This window comes from Panulirus ornatus, chromosome 57 (genome assembly GCF_036320965.1).
Source record: "Panulirus ornatus isolate Po-2019 chromosome 57, ASM3632096v1, whole genome shotgun sequence".
Lineage (NCBI taxonomy): Eukaryota > Metazoa > Arthropoda > Malacostraca > Decapoda > Palinuridae > Panulirus > Panulirus ornatus.
In genome coordinates, this window is record NC_092280.1 from 28,982,431 (window position 1) to 29,007,664 (window position 25,234).

The 25,234-nt window shown below is 47.0% G+C and overlaps 1 protein-coding gene across 5 annotated transcripts in view; it reads right to left on the reverse strand.

Moving 5' to 3' along the window:
* The window catches only part of LOC139766370 (uncharacterized), a 130,137-nt gene extending 119,737 nt beyond the window's left edge, over positions 1-10,400 (reverse strand). For 4 of the 5 annotated variants that reach the window (XM_071694912.1, XM_071694909.1, XM_071694910.1 and 1 more), the window contains exon 1: positions 9,842-10,386. In XM_071694912.1, coding sequence (XP_071551013.1) covers positions 9,842-9,911 — 70 coding nt within the window. In that variant the 5' untranslated portion in view covers positions 9,912-10,386. Of the gene's footprint in view, positions 1-9,841 lie in introns of all 5 variants that reach the window. The other variant, XM_071694911.1, reaches the window with a different exon arrangement.
* Positions 10,401-25,234: the final 14,834 nt, after the last annotated feature.

The window sequence follows — 25,234 nt, forward strand, 5'->3', positions numbered from 1 at the left end:
TCGTGCTTAAAGGTCGTGTCCTAGTGCTCAAGGGTCGTACTTTCGTGCTTAAAGGTCGTGTCCTAGAGCTCAAAGGTCGTACTTTCGTGCTTAAAGGTCGTGTCCTAGTGCTCAAGGGTCGTACTTTCGTGCTTAAAGGTCGTGTCCTAGAGCTCAAGGGTCGTACTTTCGTGCTCAAAGGTCGTACTTTCGTGCTCAAAGGTCGTACTTTCGTGCTCAAAGGTCGTACTTTCGTGTGTGTGTGTGTGAGAAGACTGGGCGTTCTGGCGATGCATCTGGTTGCAAACACATGAAGATGGGTGTGGGTGAGACCTATTTCTTGCGATAATTTGGGTGGGATTATCAAATACGAAATGTTGAAACTATCGCCAATGACATTCACAGCAAATGAAAGAGGATGTGTAAAGTTAAATGTACCTGGAGTCAGAAGTAGAGTAAAGTAAGGAGTTGCCACAAACTTGACTTAACAGGGTCTCGCCAACGTGGATCAAAGTCTTATAAAAGAAGGTACCGCTTGAAATTTTTTTCTCTGTCTTGAGAGGCTAGCAGGGGTCGTCCTGGCTGAGGAACGAGACATGTTTTGGCCTTCAATATCACGCTGATAACCTTTTCCTGAAGTTCACCTGCAACTACGGTTCACCTGCACCCAGGGTTCACCTGGCCCTGAGGTTCACCTGCACCCAGGGTTCACCTGGCCCTGAGGTTCACCTGCACCCAGGGTTCACCTGGTCCTGAGGTTCACCTGGCCCTGAGGTTCACCTGCACCCAGGGTTCACCTGGCCCTGAGGTTCACCTGGGCCCAGGGTTCACCTGGTCCTGAGGTTCACCTGCACCCAGGGTTCACCTGGCCCTGAGGTTCACCTGCACCCAGGGTTCACCTGGTCCTGAGGTTCACCTGGCCCTGAGGTTCACCTGCACCCAGGGTTCACCTGGCCCTGAGGTTCACCTGCACCCAGGGTTCACCTGGCCCTGAGGTTCACCTGCACCCAGGGTTCACCTGGTCCTGAGGTTCACCTGGCCCTGAGGTTCACCTGGGCCCAGGGTTCACCTGGCCCTGAGGTTCACCTGCACCCAGGGTTCACCTGGCCTGAGGTTCACCTGGCCCTGAGGTTCACCTGCACCCAGGGTTCACCTGGCCCTGAGGTTCACCTGCACCCAGGGTTCACCTGGGCCTGAGGTTCACCTGGGCCCAGGGTTCACCTGGCCCTGAGGTTCACCTGCACCCAGGGTTCACCTGGTCCTGAGGTTCACCTGCACCCAGGGTTCACCTGGTCCTGAGGTTCACCTGGCCCTGAGGTTCACCTGCACCCAGGGTTCACCTGGTCCTGAGGTTCACCTGGGCCCAGGGTTCACCTGGTCCTGAGGTTCACCTGCACCCAGGGTTCACCTGGTCCTGAGGTTCACCTGCACCCAGGGTTCACCTGGCCCTGAGGTTCACCTGCACCCGGGGTTCACCTGGCCCTGAGGTTCACCTGCACCCAGGGTTCACCTGGTCCTGAGGTTCACCTGCACCCAGGGTTCACCTGGCCCTGAGGTTCACCTGGCCCTGAGGTTCACCTGCACCCAGGGTTCACCTGGCCCTGAGGTTCACCTGGGCCCAGGGTTCACCTGGTCCTGAGGTTCACCTGCACCCAGGGTTCACCTGGCCCTGAGGTTCACCTGCACCCAGGGTTCACCTGGCCCTGAGGTTCACCTGGGCCCAGGGTTCACCTGGCCCTGAGGTTCACCTGCACCCAGGGTTCACCTGGTCCTGAGGTTCACCTGGGCCCAGGGTTCACCTGGCCCTGAGGTTCACCTGCACCCAGGGTTCACCTGGTCCTGAGGTTCACCTGGGCCCAGGGTTCACCTGGTCCTGAGGTTCACCTGGGCCCAGGGTTCACCTGGCCCTGAGGTTCACCTGGGCCCAGGGTTCACCTGGTCCTGAGGTTCACCTGGCCCTGAGGTTCACCTGCACCCAGGGTTCACCTGGTCCTGAGGTTCACCTGCACCCAGGGTTCACCTGGTCCTGAGGTTCACCTGGGCCCAGGGTTCACCTGGCCCTGAGGTTCACCTGGCCCTGAGGTTCACCTGCACCCAGGGTTCACCTGGTCCTGAGGTTCACCTGGCCCTGAGGTTCACCTGCACCCAGGTTCACCTGGCCCTGAGGTTCACCTGCACCCAGGGTTCACCTGGTCCTGAGGTTCACCTGGGCCCAGGGTTCACCTGGCCCTGAGGTTCACCTGGGCCCAGGGTTCACCTGGCCCTGAGGTTCACCTGGCCCTGAGGTTCACCTGGCCCTGAGGTTCACCTGCACCCAGGGTTCACCTGGTCCTGAGGTTCACCTGCACCCAGGGTTCACCTGGTCCTGAGGTTCACCTGGCCCTGAGGTTCACCTGGCCCTGAGGTTCACCTGGGCCCAGGGTTCACCTGGTCCTGAGGTTCACCTGGCCCTGAGGTTCACCTGCACCCAGGGTTCACCTGGCCCTGAGGTTCACCTGGCCCTGAGGTTCACCTGGCCCTGAGGTTCACCTGCACCCAGGGTTCACCTGGTCCTGAGGTTCACCTGCACCCAGGGTTCACCTGGTCCTGAGGTTCACCTGGGCCCAGGGTTCACCTGGTCCTGAGGTTCACCTGCACCCAGGGTTCACCTGGTCCTGAGGTTCACCTGCACCCAGGGTTCACCTGGTCCTGAGGTTCACCTGCACCCAGGGTTCACCTGGTCCTGAGGTTCACCTGCACCCAGGGTTCACCTGGTCCTGAGGTTCACCTGGGCCCAGGGTTCACCTGGCCCTGAGGTTCACCTGCACCCAGGGTTCACCTGGCCCTGAGGTTCACCTGGGCCCAGGGTTCACCTGGCCCTGAGGTTCACCTGCACCCAGGGTTCACCTGGCCCTGAGGTTCACCTGGCCCTGAGGTTCACCTGCACCCAGGGTTCACCTGGCCCTGAGGTTCACCTGCACCCAGGGTTCACCTGGTCCTGAGGTTCACCTGGCCCTGAGGTTCACCTGCACCCAGGGTTCACCTGGTCCTGAGGTTCACCTGCACCCAGGGTTCACCTGGCCCTGAGGTTCACCTGGCCCTGAGGTTCACCTGCACCCAGGGTTCACCTGGTCCTGAGGTTCACCTGGCCCTGAGGTTCACCTGCACCCAGGGTTCACCTGGCCCTGAGGTTCACCTGCACCCAGGGTTCACCTGGCCCTGAGGTTCACCTGCACCCAGGGTTCACCTGGCCCTGAGGTTCACCTGGGCCCAGGGTTCACCTGGCCCTGAGGTTCACCTGGGCCCAGGGTTCACCTGGTCCTGAGGTTCACCTGGCCCTGAGGTTCACCTGGGCCCAGGGTTCACCTGGTCCTGAGGTTCACCTGGCCCTGAGGTTCACCTGCACCCAGGGTTCACCTGGTCCTGAGGTTCACCTGGCCCTGAGGTTCACCTGCACCCAGGGTTCACCTGGCCCTGAGGTTCACCTGCACCCAGGGTTCACCTGGCCCTGAGGTTCACCTGGGCCCAGGGTTCACCTGGCCCTGAGGTTCACCTGCACCCAGGGTTCACCTGGTCCTGAGGTTCACCTGCACCCAGGGTTCACCTGGTCCTGAGGTTCACCTGCACCCAGGGTTCACCTGGTCCTGAGGTTCACCTGGGCCCAGGGTTCACCTGGTCCTGAGGTTCACCTGCACCCAGGGTTCACCTGGTCCTGAGGTTCACCTGGGCCCAGGGTTCACCTGGTCCTGAGGTTCACCTGCACCCAGGGTTCACCTGGTCCTGAGGTTCACCTGCACCCAGGGTTCACCTGGTCCTGAGGTTCACCTGCACCCAGGGTTCACCTGGCCCTGAGGTTCACCTGGGCCCAGGGTTCACCTGGTCCTGAGGTTCACCTGGCCCTGAGGTTCACCTGGCCCTGAGGTTCACCTGGGCCCAGGGTTCACCTGGTCCTGAGGTTCACCTGGCCCTGAGGTTCACCTGGCCCTGAGGTTCACCTGGGCCCAGGGTTCACCTGGTCCTGAGGTTCACCTGCACCCAGGGTTCACCTGGCCCTGAGGTTCACCTGGGCCCAGGGTTCACCTGGTCCTGAGGTTCACCTGCACCCAGGGTTCACCTGGCCCTGAGGTTCACCTGCACCCAGGGTTCACCTGGTCCTGAGGTTCACCTGCACCCAGGGTTCACCTGGCCCTGAGGTTCACCTGCACCCAGGGGTTCACCTGGCCCTGAGGTTCACCTGCACCCGGGGTTCACCTGGCCCTGAGGTTCACCTGCACCTTAGGTAAATCGTCGTATCCAGTTCTTACAGGTCATCTCGTGAGGGATACCGGATACCATTGCCTTTTGGCACGACCTCTTAGTTAAAGTACTCGCACGTAATCACTCCCATCATATCTCGAAATACTCGTTCTTCGCTCGCTGACACCTTTCACACGCTGGGCCGGGCTGGGGAGGTGGCGACATGAGGGACAATCCTGTAATCCACCGTCAAGGAGTGGCTCCGTGGCTCCTGTTTGAAGCCACCTCTGTGCTGTGGTCTCCCTCACCCTCAGTAACCACACGTTTGTATCCACACATTCGCGAACAACATACCTGGCTAGGCGCACCAGCGTGTCCTCCTGTATCGTATTGGTGCAGTCAGTGTCCGGTGGCTTCTCTCGCCCTCAGTCGACGGAAGCCCCTATTCACAAGGTCGTTTATGCACAATATACGACTGAACGTACGACTACGGTCATGAACGTACGACTGTGGCGTTGAAGAGACGACTGAAAACACAACTCTGGCGTTGATCATACGACTATGGCAGTGAACGCGCGACCAAAATGCGAGATTTGGGTAAATTCACGAACCTACGACCACATTTACGACACCGATCTCATGACAGTCCTACTCCAAACGTAGACCAAACCATCCGTCAAGAAACGCACCGCCTTTGCCAGAACCGGATGGCGTCGAGTTCCAAACAGGAGTGAGAGGTGGGCGTAACAAAACCCGAGGCGTTACGCATGATTCCAAGGTTAGCTTTCAAGTTACGCCAACCACCACCAGTCTATTCCAGTGCCCCAGGAATCTGTCCTCCCCTCAGTCCAGGGCTCTGCATCAGGCGGAGGGGGGAGGCCAGCTCTTCCCCTCCCGTTACAACCAACTCCTCCTCTAGGAGTTCCAAGGACGTCTTGCTAGTACGGCTGTTGCCCGGGCTGAGCTCCCGCCTCCTCCCCACCCCACCCCGTCGAGCTAGGCCGGGCACCACGACACGATACCCACACCTGCTCGTCTAATAGCTTGGATCTGATTCGTATTTCTTCGTTCGCAATGGTTCCGAATCGAACAGTTTATATTTATCAAGTAAAATGGAGTGAAATCATGAGCACCAAGACTGTCCTTCAAGGCACACTCGATATTTACGGTGACTGGTGAGAACAAAGGCTTGGCCATCATACACAAGGGTCGTACTTTCGTGCTCAAGAGTAGTACCGTTGTGCTCAGGGGTCATAACGTCGTGCTCAGGGGTCGTACCGTCGTGCTCAGGGGGTCGTACCGTCGTGCTCTGGGGTGTAGCTGAAATGAGTTCATTTCCTCCACTGAATAACATCAGTGTTCAGAACATTTTTTTTTTTTTGCGAAGCTTCGTGACACTTTCATTGGAATATTGAATTAGTATTATTACTCATATTGGTTTAACAGCCCCGTCTGCAGACAGTGCTATACCCATCCTCCATCCTGACTCATCCTGGACGCCCTCAGTACCATCATTACTACTAAGGACAGACACTGTTGTCAGAGGGCGTCGTGGGGGGAAGAAGACGATGCTGATGTCAGAGGTAATACAGATATCAGGAGAGCAGGTGATGGTGCCGTGACGCAGACGACCTTACGAGATGACAGCAAACGCACGGAAAGCTCATGATGAAGAGAACTCGTCCGACCAGCACCGTTACTACTACAGATAGATGACACATCAAAGCTACGTGTCTGAAGATAACTGTAATGCCACAGTTAATTTATTCGAGAGCAAAGTTCACTGCCGGGTGGGAATGCTCATTGTCAGCATCCACCTATCTTCGGAATTTTATGATCGACACTAAAATACTCTAAGTGACTAACTAACCTTATTCTGTAAACCTTATAAAAGTAACTTCCAAATACATATCTGGGTTTGAGCCTTGCTACATTTTTTTTTATGGAAAACTACTAAATATTCAAAATTCTCTTTTAAAAGCAACAGAACTTGTTTCCCTAAGAACATTTACATTCAATTTCCTGTTTGGTTTAATGCTTTAAATTGCTCCATCAGTATTTCCATCTTTTTCCTACCCTTCCATCCACTCCAACTAAGTTCCATCACAGGCCTCCCTCGCTAACCTTCTGCAATTAGGATTTAAACACTTTAACGAAAAAAAACTCGCCAAGAATACCACAAAGGACCCCGGGCTACACTCGATTACGATGCTCGTAAACACTGAAGTGTGGGAACGTCTTCAGCCTGTCGCTAATGTCAGTAAACCAGGAACCCAAAATACCACCTTGAAGAACACCGCCTGACTGACGAGTCCTGTACATACCCGGGCCAGTCTCCATCTGATCTTGAAAACGATCGTTAACACACTTTTTTTTATGTTTACTGTGTATTCTAACTTAATGGTAATTTAGCTAACTACAACCATTATATACATATATATATATATATATATATATATATATATATATATATATATATATATATATATATATATATTCATTATACTTGATCGCCGTTTCCTGCGTCACCGAGGCAGCGCCAGGAAACAGACGAAGAACGGGCCATCCACTCATATATACATACAAGTACTTATACATAACACATACACATATATACACACACAGACATATACACACATTTACATATTCATACTTACTTGCCTTCATCCATTCCTGGCGCTATCCCGCCCCGCATAAAACAGCATTGCTACCCCCTTTTTTCCTCGCCGTCATCTAGAAATATTTAGATCACGTACATCACTGAGAGTTATAAATGATATGCTCGGGAAAAAGTGTTCTTCATCCAAGTTCAGAGGGAAATTATTGACAAAGACGAAATTTCTTTATCGTATTGATGGCTGTTTATCTCTGGATGTAAACAAACATGGCGGCGGTCACCCTCTCCCAGAAATCACTTCCTGGTATATTCTGCCGCGCGCGTCGTTAAGCACAGTTCTACATAGGTCTTTTCACACAGGAAGATGAAGTCTTCCCCCAAAAATCCACCTCTCTTTATTCGATGTAATTTTCGAACTTTTGTAGTTGAGGGGGGGTTTCTACAAAATAGGTAATGTCATCGAGGCTTGATCGAAAACACTTTAATGTATATGTTCATCAAACGTGCTGAAGTTGAGGGCAATTTCACCCTCTACCAACTTGTTCACCAACATACACACCACTGAGCAACGCACCACATACTGATCAGTCAGTCTTAACAGGGATGCTGTACATATTCGACTAAACCACCAAAATGTTCATATATCTATCTACAAAGCACAATCTCAGTTCAACTGAACTTTTGAAAGAACGCCATGCGCAGATCTGTCATATCCACTTGATTTGTGCCAGTTGAGAACGAAGTCAACCATGATCACTCGATTAACCCATATCAACTCTCAAGAAGAGCAGAGATACCCTGGCAAACACTGAGAGACACACTACAAATATACAGAGGAACCCAGGCTAGTTTAACCTACAACCGGTAAATTTTCAAACATGACTGTAATGATAAACACAGACTCACAGCTTCAAACAGTCTGGTAGATCAAACCTTCACCGGAAAGGCTCAGTTGCATAACTATGGTAACAAGACATCGCGTCTTCCAATTTTATTCATTTTTGCCAAAATTGGCATTTTCTTTAGAGGTTTTCTTTACTTAAAACGCGACTTTAAACATTCATAAATCTCAATGCGAAGCTTTTTAACGTAAAATCCCGTGAAAAAAGGGAAAAGTGAGGTCAGGTGTACAAATAAACCAAGTCTAAAAGTAATGCATGAACAAGATTCGCTCTCTGAACCCTTACCTAACACAACCATATCTCACTAAACTTGCCCGAATCCCAAAGTCACCGACTGACTCGTGAAATTTATAAAACAAAGGAACCTACTAGCATAAATCTTAAAAACTATATAAAAAAAAAAATACAATACGGCTTCCTCTTCAAGATAAAACGTTTCAGACACTCTTGCATTGTGTTCTTTACATTCACAAACAGCTGCTAACAAGATCAGGGACAGCCCAACAACCAAACATGGGTAAGATGGGGATGGAAATCGTCATTAAATACAAATAACAATAACACTTCCTTGTCTAAATTAAGTATAAATTTATACCTCATGCTTGAAGTACACGTACCATCATCAATATCAACAAATCAACCACAAAACTTTGAGATTCTACGCAGTTGCCTAACCACTACAACTACCACGGTAACGTGCCACACCTTCAACATAATTATCAAAAAATCTCGACGTTTCGTTCGTTGTCTTTGAGCATCATACCCACTAGAAACTGTGTGAAGCCTGCCGAACTCTTCGTACCTATTACTCAAAAGGTTATATACATACGAAATCAGCGGGAGAACAATCAATAAAGACGTCACGGACCCACAGAACTCTACGGGTGATGGTTCTTAACGTGTTTAACACAGATTTTGGCTTAGTGAGCCTGTATGTAAAACACTGCCATCACATCCAACTACACACACACACACACACACACACGCAATTACATACAACGACTAAGCTCTTGTATTCACGGCTTTAAAGCCCCATGTCGGCAAATACTTATGAAGAGGATATGGGCGCATCTCTGGCGTTCGTATATTGGTAACCTAACATCTCGAGGATATGTAACTTCACCAAACCTAGCATCATTTATTCCTTTAATTCGGACCCTCTTTTTTTTATATTTTACTGTATGGCGATACGCCAAGCAATTTACACTGCTTTCTGTTTTATAATGTCTAAATAAGACCCAATATATATATATATATATATATATATATATATATATATATATATATATATATATATTACACTATGTTTTATACTTGCTCGCCGCTTCCCGCGTCAGCGAGTAGCGCCAGGAAACAGATGAAGAAATACCCATCCATTCATATACACACATATATACATACACGCACATACACGTATACATACATACACATATCAACATATATACACATGTGCATATTCATACCTGCTTGCCTTCGTACATATATATATATATATATATATATATATATATATATATATATATATATATATATATATATAGGTATTGAATATGCGCAAAGTTGTGGACAAATCACCAAAAGCTATGAGAATCAATCATAAAGTCACTTCATTATATACAAAACATCGTAAATACTATGATCAAATACGTAATAAAGATATAAAATAAATGCTGTTAATATCCGAACATATGATTAACCACCATCCATTCATAAGGATGCATCTAAACTACCCTTACTAATCTACGTTAACCATTCATACAAAACGAGAGCAAGATGCGGACTACGATGGATCTCAACCACTAGTTGTCCACTCCAGTACTGGCAGTTCCTGCACAGTGGTGGTGGACTTCCGGATACCCCCACGCTCTCCCGGAACGTGGTAAGCTTGGCTGTGACTCACAGGTTATACCCGCCATGCCATCATGGGTCATCGATATCGGACACCCAAGAAATATACAACCAACTCGCGAGAAGCACCAAAGGTGTTCACAACGGGCTCTTGTTATCCTTGCCTCAATCTGGCAGTTTTCATTGATAATCAGTGGTAAGAATCGTGCTAAACTGAGCCATTCACTGAACATGTAATGGACACATGTAATATTTCAACACACGTACTCCCAAAACCTACCTATGGCAGTTGTCGACGCCAAAGCCACCGAGAGCATCAACAGGAGTCCAACACCTCGCTTGACTTCCATAGTTAGAGTCGCTTACACTCACATACACACGCGCACCTGAAGCGCCTCACATGGCGGAGTCCACCAACGCAGAGTCACTTCGATATTAGGAACTTAACACTTTTCTAGTCAATCGAAATTAAGATTGAATTCACGAGAGATGGCAAGGCAGCGTTCACTTGACCCCAGCACACAGGAGCTCGTGTCTATGAATATATAAATGTCTTGATCACTTATTAATTTTCTGACTGGTGTATCCTATACGTCTACAGCAAATCCATTGGTCATGTTTGACACACACAGTTCCCCGTCTATTTCAAACTCCGATGAAATAAACCGATATATTTTTTTTTCCTGTAGATCAACACTCAAGAGAACTTTTCCAAATAACACTCTTTCATAACCCTATCTTCACTGCCGCATTCTCACTCTCAAAGTTTTGAACAAGGAAGCACTGACATCGAAGAATCGGCTCGCCACTCCCTTAGCGTCGACGTCTAGCTGTCGACTGGCGTCCTCGAAGAGAGCACCGCCCACCACCCTGTGACCTCAGTTGCCACTTGTCGCAAGACACACTGATGTTCATTATTTTTCCTCCGGAATTCCGGACTTACAGATGCAAAAATGGGTGAGGTGGGCAAGATAGTGAAAACATACTTAAACAGACGCTTGTTCACACTTAGACAAGTAATGATATTAGGGAAAACAAGAAGCAATGACATCTTTACGTATCACCTTCGAAAACTTTACGCAGAAATAAAATTAGAATATGGTATATGGTTTATGGTATGTGTCTGCAACAGTAGAGAGAATCAGAAGTTCCACGTACTTTAGCCCATCACACCAATCAACTCAGAGATGTCCGTCCAATGGGTGTGGCTACTGGCTCTGTTTCCCTTGACCTTGTCCGTTAACAGCATCTGCCTTGAAACTCGCTGCTAACATTTTTAATCACAATTTCTTTCACTTTTTTTTCATTTTCACCTAGACGTTGACTGGTGTTTTTTTATTAAGAAATAATTACGGATACACTGCCCAATGATACGAATGGTTCGTAAGACGTAATTAGATATCCTACGCTCGCAACACACCTTATGTCCTTTACATTGGCGTACAGAATTAAACATAGCAACCAACACAAAATCAGACGTTTTTTCAAGCATTTCGTGTGTTTTCTAATCATAATATTTCCTGAGGATAAGAACAGTTACCTTGTCCTTTAACACATACAGACGCCGCACCGAAAAATATATGACTTCAGTTGTACCCACATACAACCCCCCAAAATATTAATACAATTCCCTTTGGTTGATATGGGCGTTCGTATATCAAATCAATTTCCCCGAGTGTTTCAAATTGCTGTCGGTTCACCCAACACTCATTTCCCTGGTGTTCGACTCACACGAAATGATTATCTGACGGCAGAGTGCATTTCCTAACCACTGCTGAACCAGTTCAGTGTGGAAACAAATATGAAAAAAAAGTAAATATATGTGGGCGATGGTGGCCGTGTTGCGGGCAGCGCTGACGAGTCTAGAGTCTGTCATAGTCTTCTGAACACGAACACCCATGTTCCCGTCTCTGATTTCGGGGTCTAAAAAGAAAAAACGTATTCACAAGGGCAGCCGCCCTCAGATGTCAAAACTTTGGAGGGAAAAAGGGTGAAAATCTTGCTCTTGGAAGGTCGACACGACACACGACTAAGCGGCTGTCCAGTTCCAGAGGCAGAAACAAGACTTCCTCGGAAATTTTGGTGACCTTGAGAAACATGTGAGCGACACGTACGACCTGAGCCAGCAGCAGCCTCCACCAGCCTCCTGCGTGGCGGACGCCCCTCTGAACTGTATATGATCTAGATATTAGCAAGATGATCCCTGGCCCAGTACTCTCTGTTGCCTTAACATAAATATGCACTTCTACACACACACACACACACACACTTTTCAGAACTCTCAGAGAAAAATACCTCAAGATGTGAATTGTGGGAATAACTTATAGGTAGAAAAAATGAGTTTATATATATATATATATATATATATATATATATATATATATATATATATATATATGTGTTTCTTTGATCAACTTTTTCTCGTCAGTGATTTACGAATTACTGAATATTCTAGTATCAAAATGCCTTAAAGAGAAATTAAAAAGAATGATGCAGCAAGAAAAATAATTTTTTTCTCATGAATATAGTGTGAAAATCATTACATTAAGATCACCATCAATTCCAATTCATCCACAGCCAAACAGTAGCAAGAGCGACTTAACTTGTACCCATACCACAAGTGAGCGACTCCACCCACAGCAGTCCTGGGTACATCTACTCAATACTCATATCCATGACAGGGCCGAGAATGCGTGGGATAAAATAAGAGAACCAGGGAGACCCAACTATGACCACAAAGTAAGAAAAATGATTTGCAACTTATGAGTTCCTGGCGAAAATTCCTGGCATCGTTAAGAGAAGACCTCCAGCCCATCATCACAACTGTATGACCTGAACTCAAATAAAAGATAAAAATCATAACAAAAATGAGACCTACTTACCTACCTACCTACCTCAAGCGCGTCGCACATAAAACATGAAAAATCTAGCTCAAACAATACCACTCAATAAACAAGACACAAGCAGATGATATTAAAAGTCAAATCGTCTCAAACTTAGTACACGGGTCTTTTTCTTGCTTTCCACCTCTTTATTTCCTTATCTTTTATCACACTTCTTCCTCTTTTTTTTATCTATTCGCCTTATCTTCTAAACGTATCCCGTGGAACAAATACTCTTATCTCTGACTCGAATAACTGCTGATAACAGAAATATCTTTAACGCTGAAGATGCTCAAGATTTGGTTCGATTAGTGGTTATAACTTGACAATGACAGCCTTTTTGATCCTGGCGGTTGATATAAAGCCTAAAACTCAAATAACCAGCCAACTATCAAATACATACACGAGGCTAAACTTGTATCACTTAAAACATACTGATAATTCACCATATGTATGTATGTATGTATGTACACTGTTATGGCCATCGACTGTTATTTAAGTATCGAAGCCAGACATCGGATTGTCATTAAAAACAAAAAAATGTTCTTCAACTGTCAACAAACTTGTCAATATATGCAGCATCAGTAAGTAACCTTCCTACCATGTACTAAAGAGTGCGTTATGCCTTCACTTGAAAGAGGATTGCGTTACACAGATCTCTTGAGAACGGAGCATTTAGCCCCTACAATAGGTAGACTGTGCCAAGCGTCCAGTCTCTGAGGAGTGCGTCAATTCTCTAGGGAGAGTGCGTCAGTCCTCTAATCTGCATAGTGTATGTTAATCCTCTAATCTAAGGAGAGTGCGTTGGTCCTCTACTCTGTAAAGTGTATGTTAATCCTCTAATCTAAGGAGAGTGCGTTAGTCCTCTACTCTGAGTGCGTTAGTCCTCTACTCTGGACAGAGTATGTTAATCCTTTAGAGTGCGTTAGTCCTCTAATTCAAAAGGAGTGCACCAAAATCTACCAAGAAAACATTCCGTCTCCACTCGTAGACTCCCATCTTCAGCGACTTATGAGGCAACGCTGTTCGTAAATTCATTGACGTAGACATTTAACGAAAAGCAATATGAAGACAGAGAACCTTGTGTGTGTGTGTGTGTGTGTGTGTGTGTGTGTGTGTGTGTGTGTGCCATCCTTTACCTTCTTATCTGACTAGTTTATAACCCCAGGTTATCTGCTTGACCTCCTACCACCTTATAAGCCCTCCGGCACTTGAATAAGTGGCACTTCAACATATTTTTAACAGTCATTTCTTGAGTGCTAGCATTTGAACTCATTAAATGGCGCGTCCTGTGAACCTGAGGACCGTGGTCGAAGTCTCTCTTCACTGAGGTCAATGAAGGGATCTTAATACTCCTCTAGTATGGTTGATCTTCCTCTCTTAAGTGTGTGGGTTGGGTAATATTCCTCCAATTACAGCTTGACAGACGTTCTCACCAGGAACTGGCCTCAACGCATTGACGTAAATCTGACCCACTCTCTCTTAATTAACTCGTCAAGGGCCTAATCGTCTGTTGCTCTTTAATTTCCTAAGGCATTCCTTTTATAGGTGTTGCATGAGATGGGTTATCAACGGTTATGGGTCAAAATATTTGCCAGATTCCACACCGTACGTCAAAAAAAAAAAGAAGAAGAAATAATAATTCAACCCATTTTCTTTTCCAAACTGTTCAGGCGGGTAGAGATATGTATATTTTACTCGAGTGTTGACTGAAGGGATGGGGTTAGGAGTTCAGGAATTTGGACGAGATATACTGGAGGGCTCTTCGGGGTGTGATACGTAAAGTATGCAAGGAACAGGAGAGAAATAGGAGAGTAAATGGATCTTTTAGTTGATTGGAGATGTGGGCTTTTAAGTTATATGGCCAGCTAGGGGTCATAAGAAACGTCACCGTCAAGTTCTAAGCGAAAAAAAATGTGAATACTTTTTTCAGGTGTTGTACTGCTGTGCCCAAGCGTCGTACCGTCGTGCTCACGGGTCGAAAGCTGTGCTCAAGCGTCGTACCGTCGTGCTCACGGGTCGAAAGCTGTGCTCAAGAGTCGTACCGTCGTGCTCACGGGTCGAAAGCTGTTCTCAAGAGTCGTACCGTCGTGCTCACGGGTCGAAAGCTGTGCTCAAGCGTCGTATCGTCGTGTCACGGGTCGAAAGCTGTGCTCAAGCGTCGTACCTTCGTGCTCACGGGTCGAAAGCTGTCCTCAAGCGTCGTATCGTCGTGCTCACGGGTCGTAAGTTGTACTCAAGCGTCGTACCGTCGTGCTCACGGGTTATAAGCTGTCCTCAAGCGTCGTATCGTCGTGCTCACGGGTCGTAAGTTGTGCTCAAGCGTTGTACAGTCGTGCTCACGGGTCGTAAGGTGTGCTCAAGCGTCGTACCATCGTGCCCACGGGTCGTAACGTCATTCTCAGCGGTCAAGCCGTCGTCCTCAAGGGATCAACTCAATTCCATTCACTTCGCCTCAGACGAGCAGCCTTTCCTCCTCTCGCTTCCGTAAGTACGATATCTTTTCCCGCGATCTCTGGCAGCCACTGCTACTGTCAATGCCGCGACTCAGAATGGCTTTGAATGATAATAATTGATTGGGAACTACCAAATTTGCCAGATAATGCAGTACCCTGAGACTGTGTGTGTGTGTGTGTGTGTGTGGAAAGAAAGGCTGTCTGGATATTGTGCCACTTCAAATTTCTGATTTCTTCAGTTCCCCCTTAATATGCAACATATGAAAGATGAGCTAGTCAAAAAATAGGAAAATCGATGTTTCATTAGGGAGACAATTATTAATTCACTTAATATAAATATTTTCTGACTTATAATGATATCAAAGCACTTGCTCTTTTCAAGGCAAATAATATATAAAACAAATTTTCTTTTTGTTTTATTTCAGTTGGGAACATAAGAAGTTTAGAAATTCCTTAGCGTCTACGTGTCACATCACAAACCAGAATCCGTCTGTGTATACTCTGCTTTCATTTCCTGAAATACTGGCTACAGTGGACACACATCCAAGCCCACAGGTGTAACAGAAGTAGCTAGTGGTTGTTGAGAGAAATCGTCACATTGACCAACATGAGTACTGACTGACTTGTGTCATTCTGTCTGTCTGTGAGAGAGAGAGAGAGAGAGAGAGAGAGAGAGAGAGAGAGAGAGAGAGAGAGAGAGAGAGAGAGAGAGAGAGAGAGAGAGCCACTACGGAAGTCAGCCGCAAGTGATGAGTAACTTTAGCGAACCTAGCGATAACCCTCTCCTTCAGGCGGCCCGCTAGCTTTAGCGCTCCTCGAGTGCTCCCAAGGAGAGTGAAGTGTGAGAGATCGAGATACAGTGAGTGGTGTACTGAGAAGCTACACGTTCATAGTTATCTATAATTAATCATTAACCTTATCATTATTATTACTATCATTATTATTATTATTATTATTATTATTATTATTATTATTATTATTATTATTGCGTTAACTGAGATGGCACGGGTAAATGAATGTTTTCATCAAGGCCATCCCATAAATGATGTGTGTGTGTGTGTGTGTGTGTGTGTGTGTGTGTGTGTGTGTGTGTGTGTGTGTGTGTGTGTGTGTGGTGGTTTTTAACCCCATGAGCACGACGGTACGACCCTACAACGCAGCGGTACAACTCTTGAGCAAGATGGGACGACCCTTGGGTATGATGGCTTGGCCTTTGACCCGACCCTTTCGGGGAGGGTCAAAGGTCACGCCGCCGCAATCAAGGGTCGTACTACCGTCGTGATCAAAGGGGTTGACATACGTCAGGTGTGAGAGCTTCTTGTTGACATGATCCTTGGGTACGACCAAACCAGTCAGGCTGTAAGCGAACTACTACAACACACACAAACACACACACACACGACCTCGAACCCCCCCCCCCCCACACACACACACAGGGTACAGAACCAAGAAGGGACCTTCGTTGTAGCAAGTCCTCCAATGTTAACCAGAATAGGTACGTGTGAGAGCGCGTCTTGTGTCTCCCGAGGCGACATATAGCATTCCCAAGGCACCTCACGTTCCCGTTTTCTCTCCTCCCTGCATATCAAGACGGGCGTCACTGGGTGGACTGCACCACTTACTGCCTCCCGATAACCTTTTCCGGTGGAGTTTTGGGGTGATTTATGTCCCCCGCTCGAGGCTATGTGGTCCAGGGGATTTACTATCTAGGCAGGTGTGGAGGTGGCCCACCTCCGAGAGGGTAGTGGAGGACGAGGGACGAGGCACGTAGTGGCGGTGGATGTGTGGGCTGGCCGATGGCGGGCGGGAGACGTCCTCAAGAGTGCTGAAGACATGCCAGGTTACCACCGCCGCCACCACCACCATCACACCTTCTGGCTCGGGAGAGTTTTACGAGGCGACGATAACGTGGGAATTTCTGAATCCTTACTCATCTCGCTCAGGTGGTAAACAACCCAGAGATGCGGGTTTATCGAGAGTTCTTTACTTTTTTGGGGGGGAATTTTTGAGATCCAAACTTGTATACCATATACATGTTTTCGATACACTTCCTCAGGTTTCAGGCAGGCATGGGTCTTTGATATGTCGACACCACGTTCTCTCGCTACAGTCCCAGTACCATATCACTGATCTCCCAATAATCACTGAGGAAAGCAACTACTATATCTACCCTGTTCAACTGTTCACATCGGAGGTCAGCTAGGAGATCTAAGCCAAAACACTATATCTACCCTGTTCAACTGTTCACATCGGAGGTCAGCTAGGAGATTTAAGCCAGAGTTCACTCACAACGGCTTTGTCTTTTAAACACTTAAGCTCTACAAGAGAGTTCCCCAGGGTACATTTCTTTCTCCAACCCTCTTCAGTCCCTCCGTTAACTAACGTGTTGAGTTCCCTACAGCAGCAGCCAGGACATTGCTACCATCGGTTTACGTGTAGAGCCGTGGTCAAGTATTCTGGGACAAGCTTGATCGTCTGAAGCCAAAACAACACGGTGAAACAGCTTCGAACCGGATGAGAAAAGAGACTGAAGCAGGAATGCGAACCACCACTTAAGATGCGGTAGTGTCAATAAAGACAGGAAACTGTCACCCTCCGTCAGGACCTGATTGCTGATGCCCGTCTCGACCCTTGAGACTATGACTCACGACGCTGCAGTGTTATAAGGCAGGTAACTGTCACTCGCCGTCAGGATCTAATTACTGATTCTCGACTCGATTCCTGAGGACGTGTCACCCAGTCATACCGCTCACCTTGGGCCAGAGAGGCGACCTGGACGTCAGGGTACGACGGAAGGGGAAGGTGCGGTGCATCACGCCCTGTGAGAAGTGAAGGACGGTCTGCTGGGGGTGAGGGAGTGCAAGGGAGGACATGGTCGTGCAGGGACAAGATGATGATCAGATCGCGTCGGGTCGCTGGAGGTGGAGAAGGTACTGTGTCATCTGAAATCGGGGTTAAAGAGCGACCGTAGGCTGGCTGCTGGGTAACAAGGCCACCAGCGACGCACGCCCTTGAGCAGCAGCACCGGCAGGAGGAGGAGGAGGAGGAGGAGGGTGATCCTTGGCCTCCCATATCAGGAGGAAGAGGACAAGAAGGTTCTTTACGACGGAACACAAGCGTTAGTATTCTGGCACGAGTCATCCCTCCTGCATGCGATACCACATAGCAGATGTGGCCGTCAGCAGGGACACAAGGACCCGCGTCAGGCTCAAGACCTGGCGGGTCCTGAACAGCAACAGTAACTCTACTGTTGTCGTACAGTAGATGAGACATGATGGATCAGCTGACTCGTTGTTGATGGAACTCTGTGTGTGTGTGTGTGTGTGTGTACAAATTCGGTGTATAGCACATGACAGCTAGAGAGTGGATGTGAGCGGATGCAACCTTCTTTGTCTGTTTCTTTCGCTACCTCGCTGACGCGGGAAATGGCGAACAAATACAGATAGGAAAATGGAATCAAAATCATCAACAGGAACTTTGTTAATTCCCCTCACCTCACCTCCCCTCTTGGGAAGCTCCTGCAGCGCACGGGAAGCTTGCCACGTCCATCGGCCAGTCTGCAGGACACGATACATTCGAATTCAAGCAATGATGCACCACTTACCCATTCTAACTACTGATCAAGGAACTCCAGACACCTCACAAGTTATCTACATCCTTAACATGATTATCTGGTTCGTGCTGGACGCACCAACTGCTACATAATGACATTAAAGACACATTTATAAAGAACTAGCTGTTGTAAGTCTTTACAAACGTTCTAACATCTATAACTGTCTTTCAAACGTTGGCTAACGTCGAACTCTGCATCACCAATGGCGATTGGTGATGGCCTTCGTGACGTAACGCCTGAGCAGCGAGGTGATTGATCAAGTGTTCCTGACGTCATTAGGGCCACACCCCTCTACCGGAAATTAAAAAATGGCTGGTAGATGAAACGCAAATGATCCTGTTCAATCTCATTTTGCTAAGTGAGGGACTGTATGCGTTCCTCCAGTGTCCTCTGTCGACCACACTGAGGGAATGTGAATCATGCGCAAGTAATGAAGAATAGACGTGAGGGACAAGGAAGTGGATCCTTTTTCTTTCTATCCACAGCGATGAGTGTGTGTCACAATCTCCTCCTCAACCACAGCCCTGGTGTCAACAGTGATCCCTAGAATTTCCCTGGTGTTAGTAAGTTCCCCCCGCGGTCACCCACCCAACTGGTACCCTTACGTTCTCACAATACCACTGGAACTCTCGTCACAAATACCTTGCAAGCCTGGCCGTAGCAATTGGGCTGGGCCTCTCTGGATGACGTATCATCTACCTGCATTTTTTGTCGCTTCTCACAACTTTCTCATGCCCAAAGCACTCCCAGGTATCGCCCCACGGAGGCCCTTCTTACGTCCTTGGCTTCCAGGAACCCACCTTCCCTACAACCTTCCAACAAACCCCTCCTAAAATGTTAAGATCCCAAAGCTCGTCCCTTCTGTCAGAATATCCCCAAAACTCTCGAACCAATATCCCTCCAAAAATTCCACAGCTCCCATCATCCATGTCTCCGACCAGCAAACGAGAGAGAGATGCGAGGCTGTATCTCCATCCTGGAAATTTTCTTTTATTTCTTATATTTCTCGACTTCCTTCATGAAGGAAGGAGGTGGGAGGGAAGTGAGTATGGCATTTTCATGTCACGAACGTCTGATAAGCAATCAAAACATTATCGCTTTCGAGGCATTTCCTAAAACACTAGTCTCGCATACGTAAGGTGATGAATGCCAACTGTCATGTACGCCACTTAACGCATAACGTTGTGGTGATCTAAGAAGCTCATGTGCTGTACAACTTTTCAGGAATATGAGCTTCCGTGGTGCAGTGGTCAGCGTGGATGGTTGAGAATGATTAGGCTTCAAGTTCGAGTTTCAGTCCAGGTAGACGATTCACAGTCAATCTAGCTGTTCATCCTCCTCTTTTGAGTTGGATGATATATGAATCTCCTGATATATATATTTATATATATATATATATATATATATATATATATATATATATATATATATATATATATATATATATAAGGAAACGGCGGTAAGATCATATACGAGTATCGTCCACTGGTGAGGCCAGCTTTGAGGGCCTGTCAAGTGGTGAGTGACGAGTCAAGGGTTGGCATGAGGCGTGTTAACACGCCCTCAAGTGTTTGCTTCAAGGGGGAGCTGCCGGGTGGGGGCCACATCACACCTCGAGTACAGTACTAGCTCGTACTCCAGGTCGTCTGGGATATTCATACCCTCAATGCCACTCGAGTGCGACAGTACAACACCTGGAGTATAACTGATCCTTAAGGATCTGGTTAATGTCCGGGATAATAAAGACACGAGCAGAACACGGCAGAGGATTCGCTTTCCTGGAAGTCCTACTTCGGAGAAAATGACCCCAATAACCTGCGACACTGGATATCCTCCACTTGGGAAGTTCGTCGTCTTCCGTCTTCAAGCCTTCTTGGTATTGAGCGATTTAGCTCCGCCGGGGGCAGACGAGGAGGTATGGCTGGCGTACTGAGCCCATGGCTGATGTTTGTGAAAGACTCCGTCACAGCTTCAGTGCCTAATATCTTCCTATCCTTCGCTCGTGTATATTCCCATCTTGGTGTACAGGTTGAGAAGTGTGTGTGTGTGTGTGTGTGTGTGTGTGTGTGTCGTCTCACCCCAGCGGAGAAGAGCGATAACGCAAATTCCTTGAGAAAGAAGACGTCATTCCTCCATGAACCAACCTTTCCTCCATGAACCACTAAACCTGACTTGTTCCTGTTCGAGACGGAAGAATTGGGAAATAAATACTTAATACCCAGACTCGTGACTTTCCTCACGTCTTCACGCGTGTGATCCTCCACACGTCTTCACGTCTGACCCTCGTTCTCAAAACCATGGTTAAAAAATAGACTTGAGGCCTGAGAGGCCACTTCATTCGTTCTTATTTACTGAGGTGAATCCCTCCGCCCAGAGCGTTCGTTAGTTCAACCTTCCACATCACATGCTATGGACGTGGGGAAGGCTACCACAGGCACTGGATTAACTTAGGTGTGTTCTGTTCGGTTCCGTAAATAATGGTGAACCTGAGGCTTCTTACGGAGATGGAGTCAAGGACCAAGTGTGTTCAGTTCAAAGACACGCTTGCATTACGTGTTGGGTCGGTGCCCATATGTATAGACAGCGGAGCACTGCGCAAAGTCTGATACAGAAATGAGCTGAGGAGCTCCATTTGCTCATAACACACACACACACACACACACACACACACCTCCCTCTCCTCTCCAGCCACCTGGCGTTACAATGTACGTATTTATTATGTTATAAAAATTTAGAATTCACTGAGACACGATCTGGTTCTCACCAATGAACTGTAAACCCCCAAAGGAGGCGGTGGAAGGGGGTACAAGAGAATGTCTTTGATCTCCAAAACGAATGGAAGCTTTTGTATCCGTCTCCCTTCTTGGTCGACACGGAAGAATGTCGCAAGAACAAGATAAGTACCAGACCCCCCCCGGGAACTTCCAGACCCCCCCGGGAACTTCCAGACCCCCCCGGGAACTTGAACGAGGCAATATAAATGAAAGTTCTCCTTCGAGTGTCGACAGACAAGTGTGTCGTAACCAAGTTAAGAGGAAGAGACTCAGTGACCCCCCCCCCCAACACACACACACACACACACACACACACACACACACACACGCAGGTCCGACGCCGTATTCTCGCTCTGAGGACAAACATCTTCCTGTTCATCTTGACGAAGAATGGAATTTATGGTTTGATGAAAGCTCTTTTTTTTCTTTTTTCCTGTCGCAGCTCAAGAGATGATCCATCTCACCATAAGAGGCGGCGGGTGTGTGTGTTGCTCATTCCGTCGTCGGCGTCGGCGTCGGCGGTGGCAGATGTGGTAGTGGTGGTCTGCTTGAAGTTCGTGCATAAATGCAGGAGTTGTTTGTTGTCTTTGCATTAGTGGCGGCCAGCGACGAACACGACCGACGACTGCAGGGCAGGAGTCCGGTTGTCCTTGTGTGGGGCATGTGTGTGTGTGTGCTACACGCCACCATGGGGTCCTTGGCGGTGGCGATGCCATGGAGGCGGGAGGAGACGTGACGTGCTCCTGGTAACAGAGAGAGAGAGAGAGAGAGAGAGAGAGAGAGAGAGAGAGAGAGAGAGAGAGAGAGAGAGAGAGAGAGAGAGAGATCTTGCCAAAATGGCAGGGGATAACGTGTGACGCTCACCGCGTTAAGATTGATCCCACGAAATTTCTCTTACGACTTCCCCTTGTCGTCCGCCTCAGCAGCTTAGAGGAAGTGTGTGTGTGTGTGTGTGTGTGTGTGTGTGCAACTAAGGTGGTGGGTGCCACCTAGTTACTAGCCCGTCGTGTCAAGAATGACGCCCAACGTGTGACTCGAGAAGGCGATCGTTGCATGACAAAACTGGCGTCGAAACTACGCGGCTCACGGGACGACGCATACCAGCTCTCATGATCGCGAGCCTATTCGAGCACTCCGGGTTTCTTCTTCTCGATCCAGCGGAGGAGCACTTTGTTCTGTGGTAAAAACCACTCATTCCCGCCATTTTTCTTCTTCGTACCTCCAATATTACCGGCACAAACTTCCTGGTCAACGATAACATATTTTTTTTCTTCCGAATTTGTATCCCCTCAGCAACAAGCAATTTCTATTCTGGCATGAAAATTTATGAAGAGTTGTCGTGTAATGAGGCTAGTAATCGTACGTCTGGCAGGTTCCTCGTCGCAATTACAAGTACTTTGGCCTCACGGAGGTAGAGATAAGCGCTTTCCAGACGACATAAAGATTAAAAAAGACCAAATGCCTGTGTAGAACATAACAGAAGACAAATGACTACAGATGCGATAAATAAACATAAGAAAGATAGACACAGGAGCAGAACCAAAGCTCTGTGAACAATTATGATAGGAAAAAAAATTAGAATAAACACTGTACAATGCCACGACTAAATAAGCCAAACTGAATAATTGTCTAATGTGGTCTGGGCATAACAAGGACAGCTTAATATGGTGTTCAGCAGAGGTTATCCGGTCCTCAATCTATATTAGGCACTTCCAGCTCCCGAAAATGCTCAGTGACATACAAACACGCATACATATAAACATAAGCGAGCTACGTTAGCTAATGAAACCACTAAAAGGTATTGATGCAAATTATTACCCAACTGAGTCTGCTTCAAATACATAGATATAATGATAAATGAGCGGAAACATTTACATAGTTGCTTAAAGAAAAAACGTAGTCAAGGGCAGACACTAATATTTTTCCCCTCGGAAAAAAAATAACTAGAATTCAAAAGCTCAAAAACATTAACTCAGCTTGAGGTCAGCGAAGTCTCCAAAAGACTGAGTGAAAATAAGGTCTATAAACACTGACTGGTACAGTTTACCACCGCAAACAGACAGTTCGAACGAAGGTCGTTAACTAAAAGCTGCATATCAACATTTCCTAGTGTCTCTGCAATGACAAGATAATCTGTATCATTCTAGTTATCTATTGTTATTCATTTATAGGTTATGAAATTATTTGTTTGTTAATGTGTGTGCGTGTTTATAACTGTGTTTACCTGTTTTTACATGTGTATTTGTCTGTATGTACGTGTCTACATGTTCTTACAGCAGGTGAAAGTTAAAAGTTATATAAGTTCGTCAACGTAGTTTCCTTCCGTCCCCAAGACGTCCCACACTTTCCACCTCTCCCTCTCTCTTCCCCCCTCCTCACCTTCAGTCGCCTCCCCCCTATCATCAGCGTCGCTGGGAGGGTCTGTGTGTGTGTGTGTGTGTGTGTGTGTGTGTGACGAAATATCCGCCTTACTTAAGACGACATCGGCGGAGGCGGGACTTCACCAACATCCGCTTCGAGCGTAGGTTCTCGTATGGCTAAAAGTTTCCATTTTCTATAGCGTGTCGGTGACTTAAAATAAGTCACGTTAGCCTCGTTCGTTACATTTCTGCTAATTTAGTATAATCGTGTTCTGTGGGCCTCGGGGAAGCTGTCCACTGGGATCGTGTTCTGACGCCACCCGTACACATGCCATTTCTTGTTAATTAGTAAATATTACAATGGTGTTAGTGGCATGGTGGTGTTAGTATGGTAGCACTGGTTTTAGAGAGGTAGTAGTAGTAGTAGTAGTAGTAGTAGTAGTAGTAGTAGTGATGGTATAGACGTAGTAGTATTAGTAGTGGTATGTTTGTAACGGTGATGGCATAGAAGTAACATTAATGGTGACAATAATGATGATAATGAATCCAATTATAATAAAATTCTTTTCCCCCAAGGATACAGTACCTGATACATACCCAAATAAATATCCTGCACTTCATTCCCTTATCAAACGTAATCCCCATTAATACACGCTTCCACATCTGGTTTCCGCTAACATTTACGACATACGACCTTCTCCTCCCCCCTCGCTCGCGGGTGATCACTCCTCCCCACATCATCTAAACCCTGACCACTTGATCTAGTTAACCTCCCTCACCATCGAATTCTTTCCTATTCAGCCCCACTCAGGTCGCATCGCTCACATCCTGGCTCGATTCTCCCATTTCCCAGAATTAACTTTAATGGCTTACGTCATTTATATCCTTTTAAATCAACATATCTTCAGTGTATGCTATATATTTTTTTCCAAGAAGAATTATTACAGTACGTGTATCTCAGTAACAATACGAGGAGAAGCCCCAGTTTCTAAGTAGGGCGATTTAGTCATTTAGAATAACAGATATGTCATCATTTCTATTCATTTAGCCAATGTAAAATCGGTGGTGGGTTTGGTTATTTGGGGTTAAATTATGCTTATCGACTGCCAGGGTCATTTAAGCCTTCAAGTTATAATCGAAACATCCTGATCACTTTCTTAAGGTGTTAAAAGTATTTTTTACAACCGTACCCACTCTCACTGCATGTGAGGCCCTTTAAAAAGCTATGATACTCATTTTAGCCTGAGAGAGACAGACAGAAGGAGGAGAGACAGAGACAGAGAGAGAAAGGAAGCGCATAAAGAGTAAATTACTGGTCTTAAAAATTAGAAATTTTAAAAAATTCATTCAATATTTTGTATCCTTATTTAGGAAAATTAGGTTCAATGGCTGGCTGTAAAGGTATGAACATCTTTGCAGACCACTGACAGTGGAAAAAATGTGTCATAACATCTTGTCACATAATTCATATATCTCCATCAGTCAGGTCAACCCGTTGTGTTTTTGTGTGTGTCCTTTGTTGCTAGAAACGTCGTAAGGCCGCTCCTCCTAATTAACCTCATAATATCCCCAAACTGCCGTATTATCT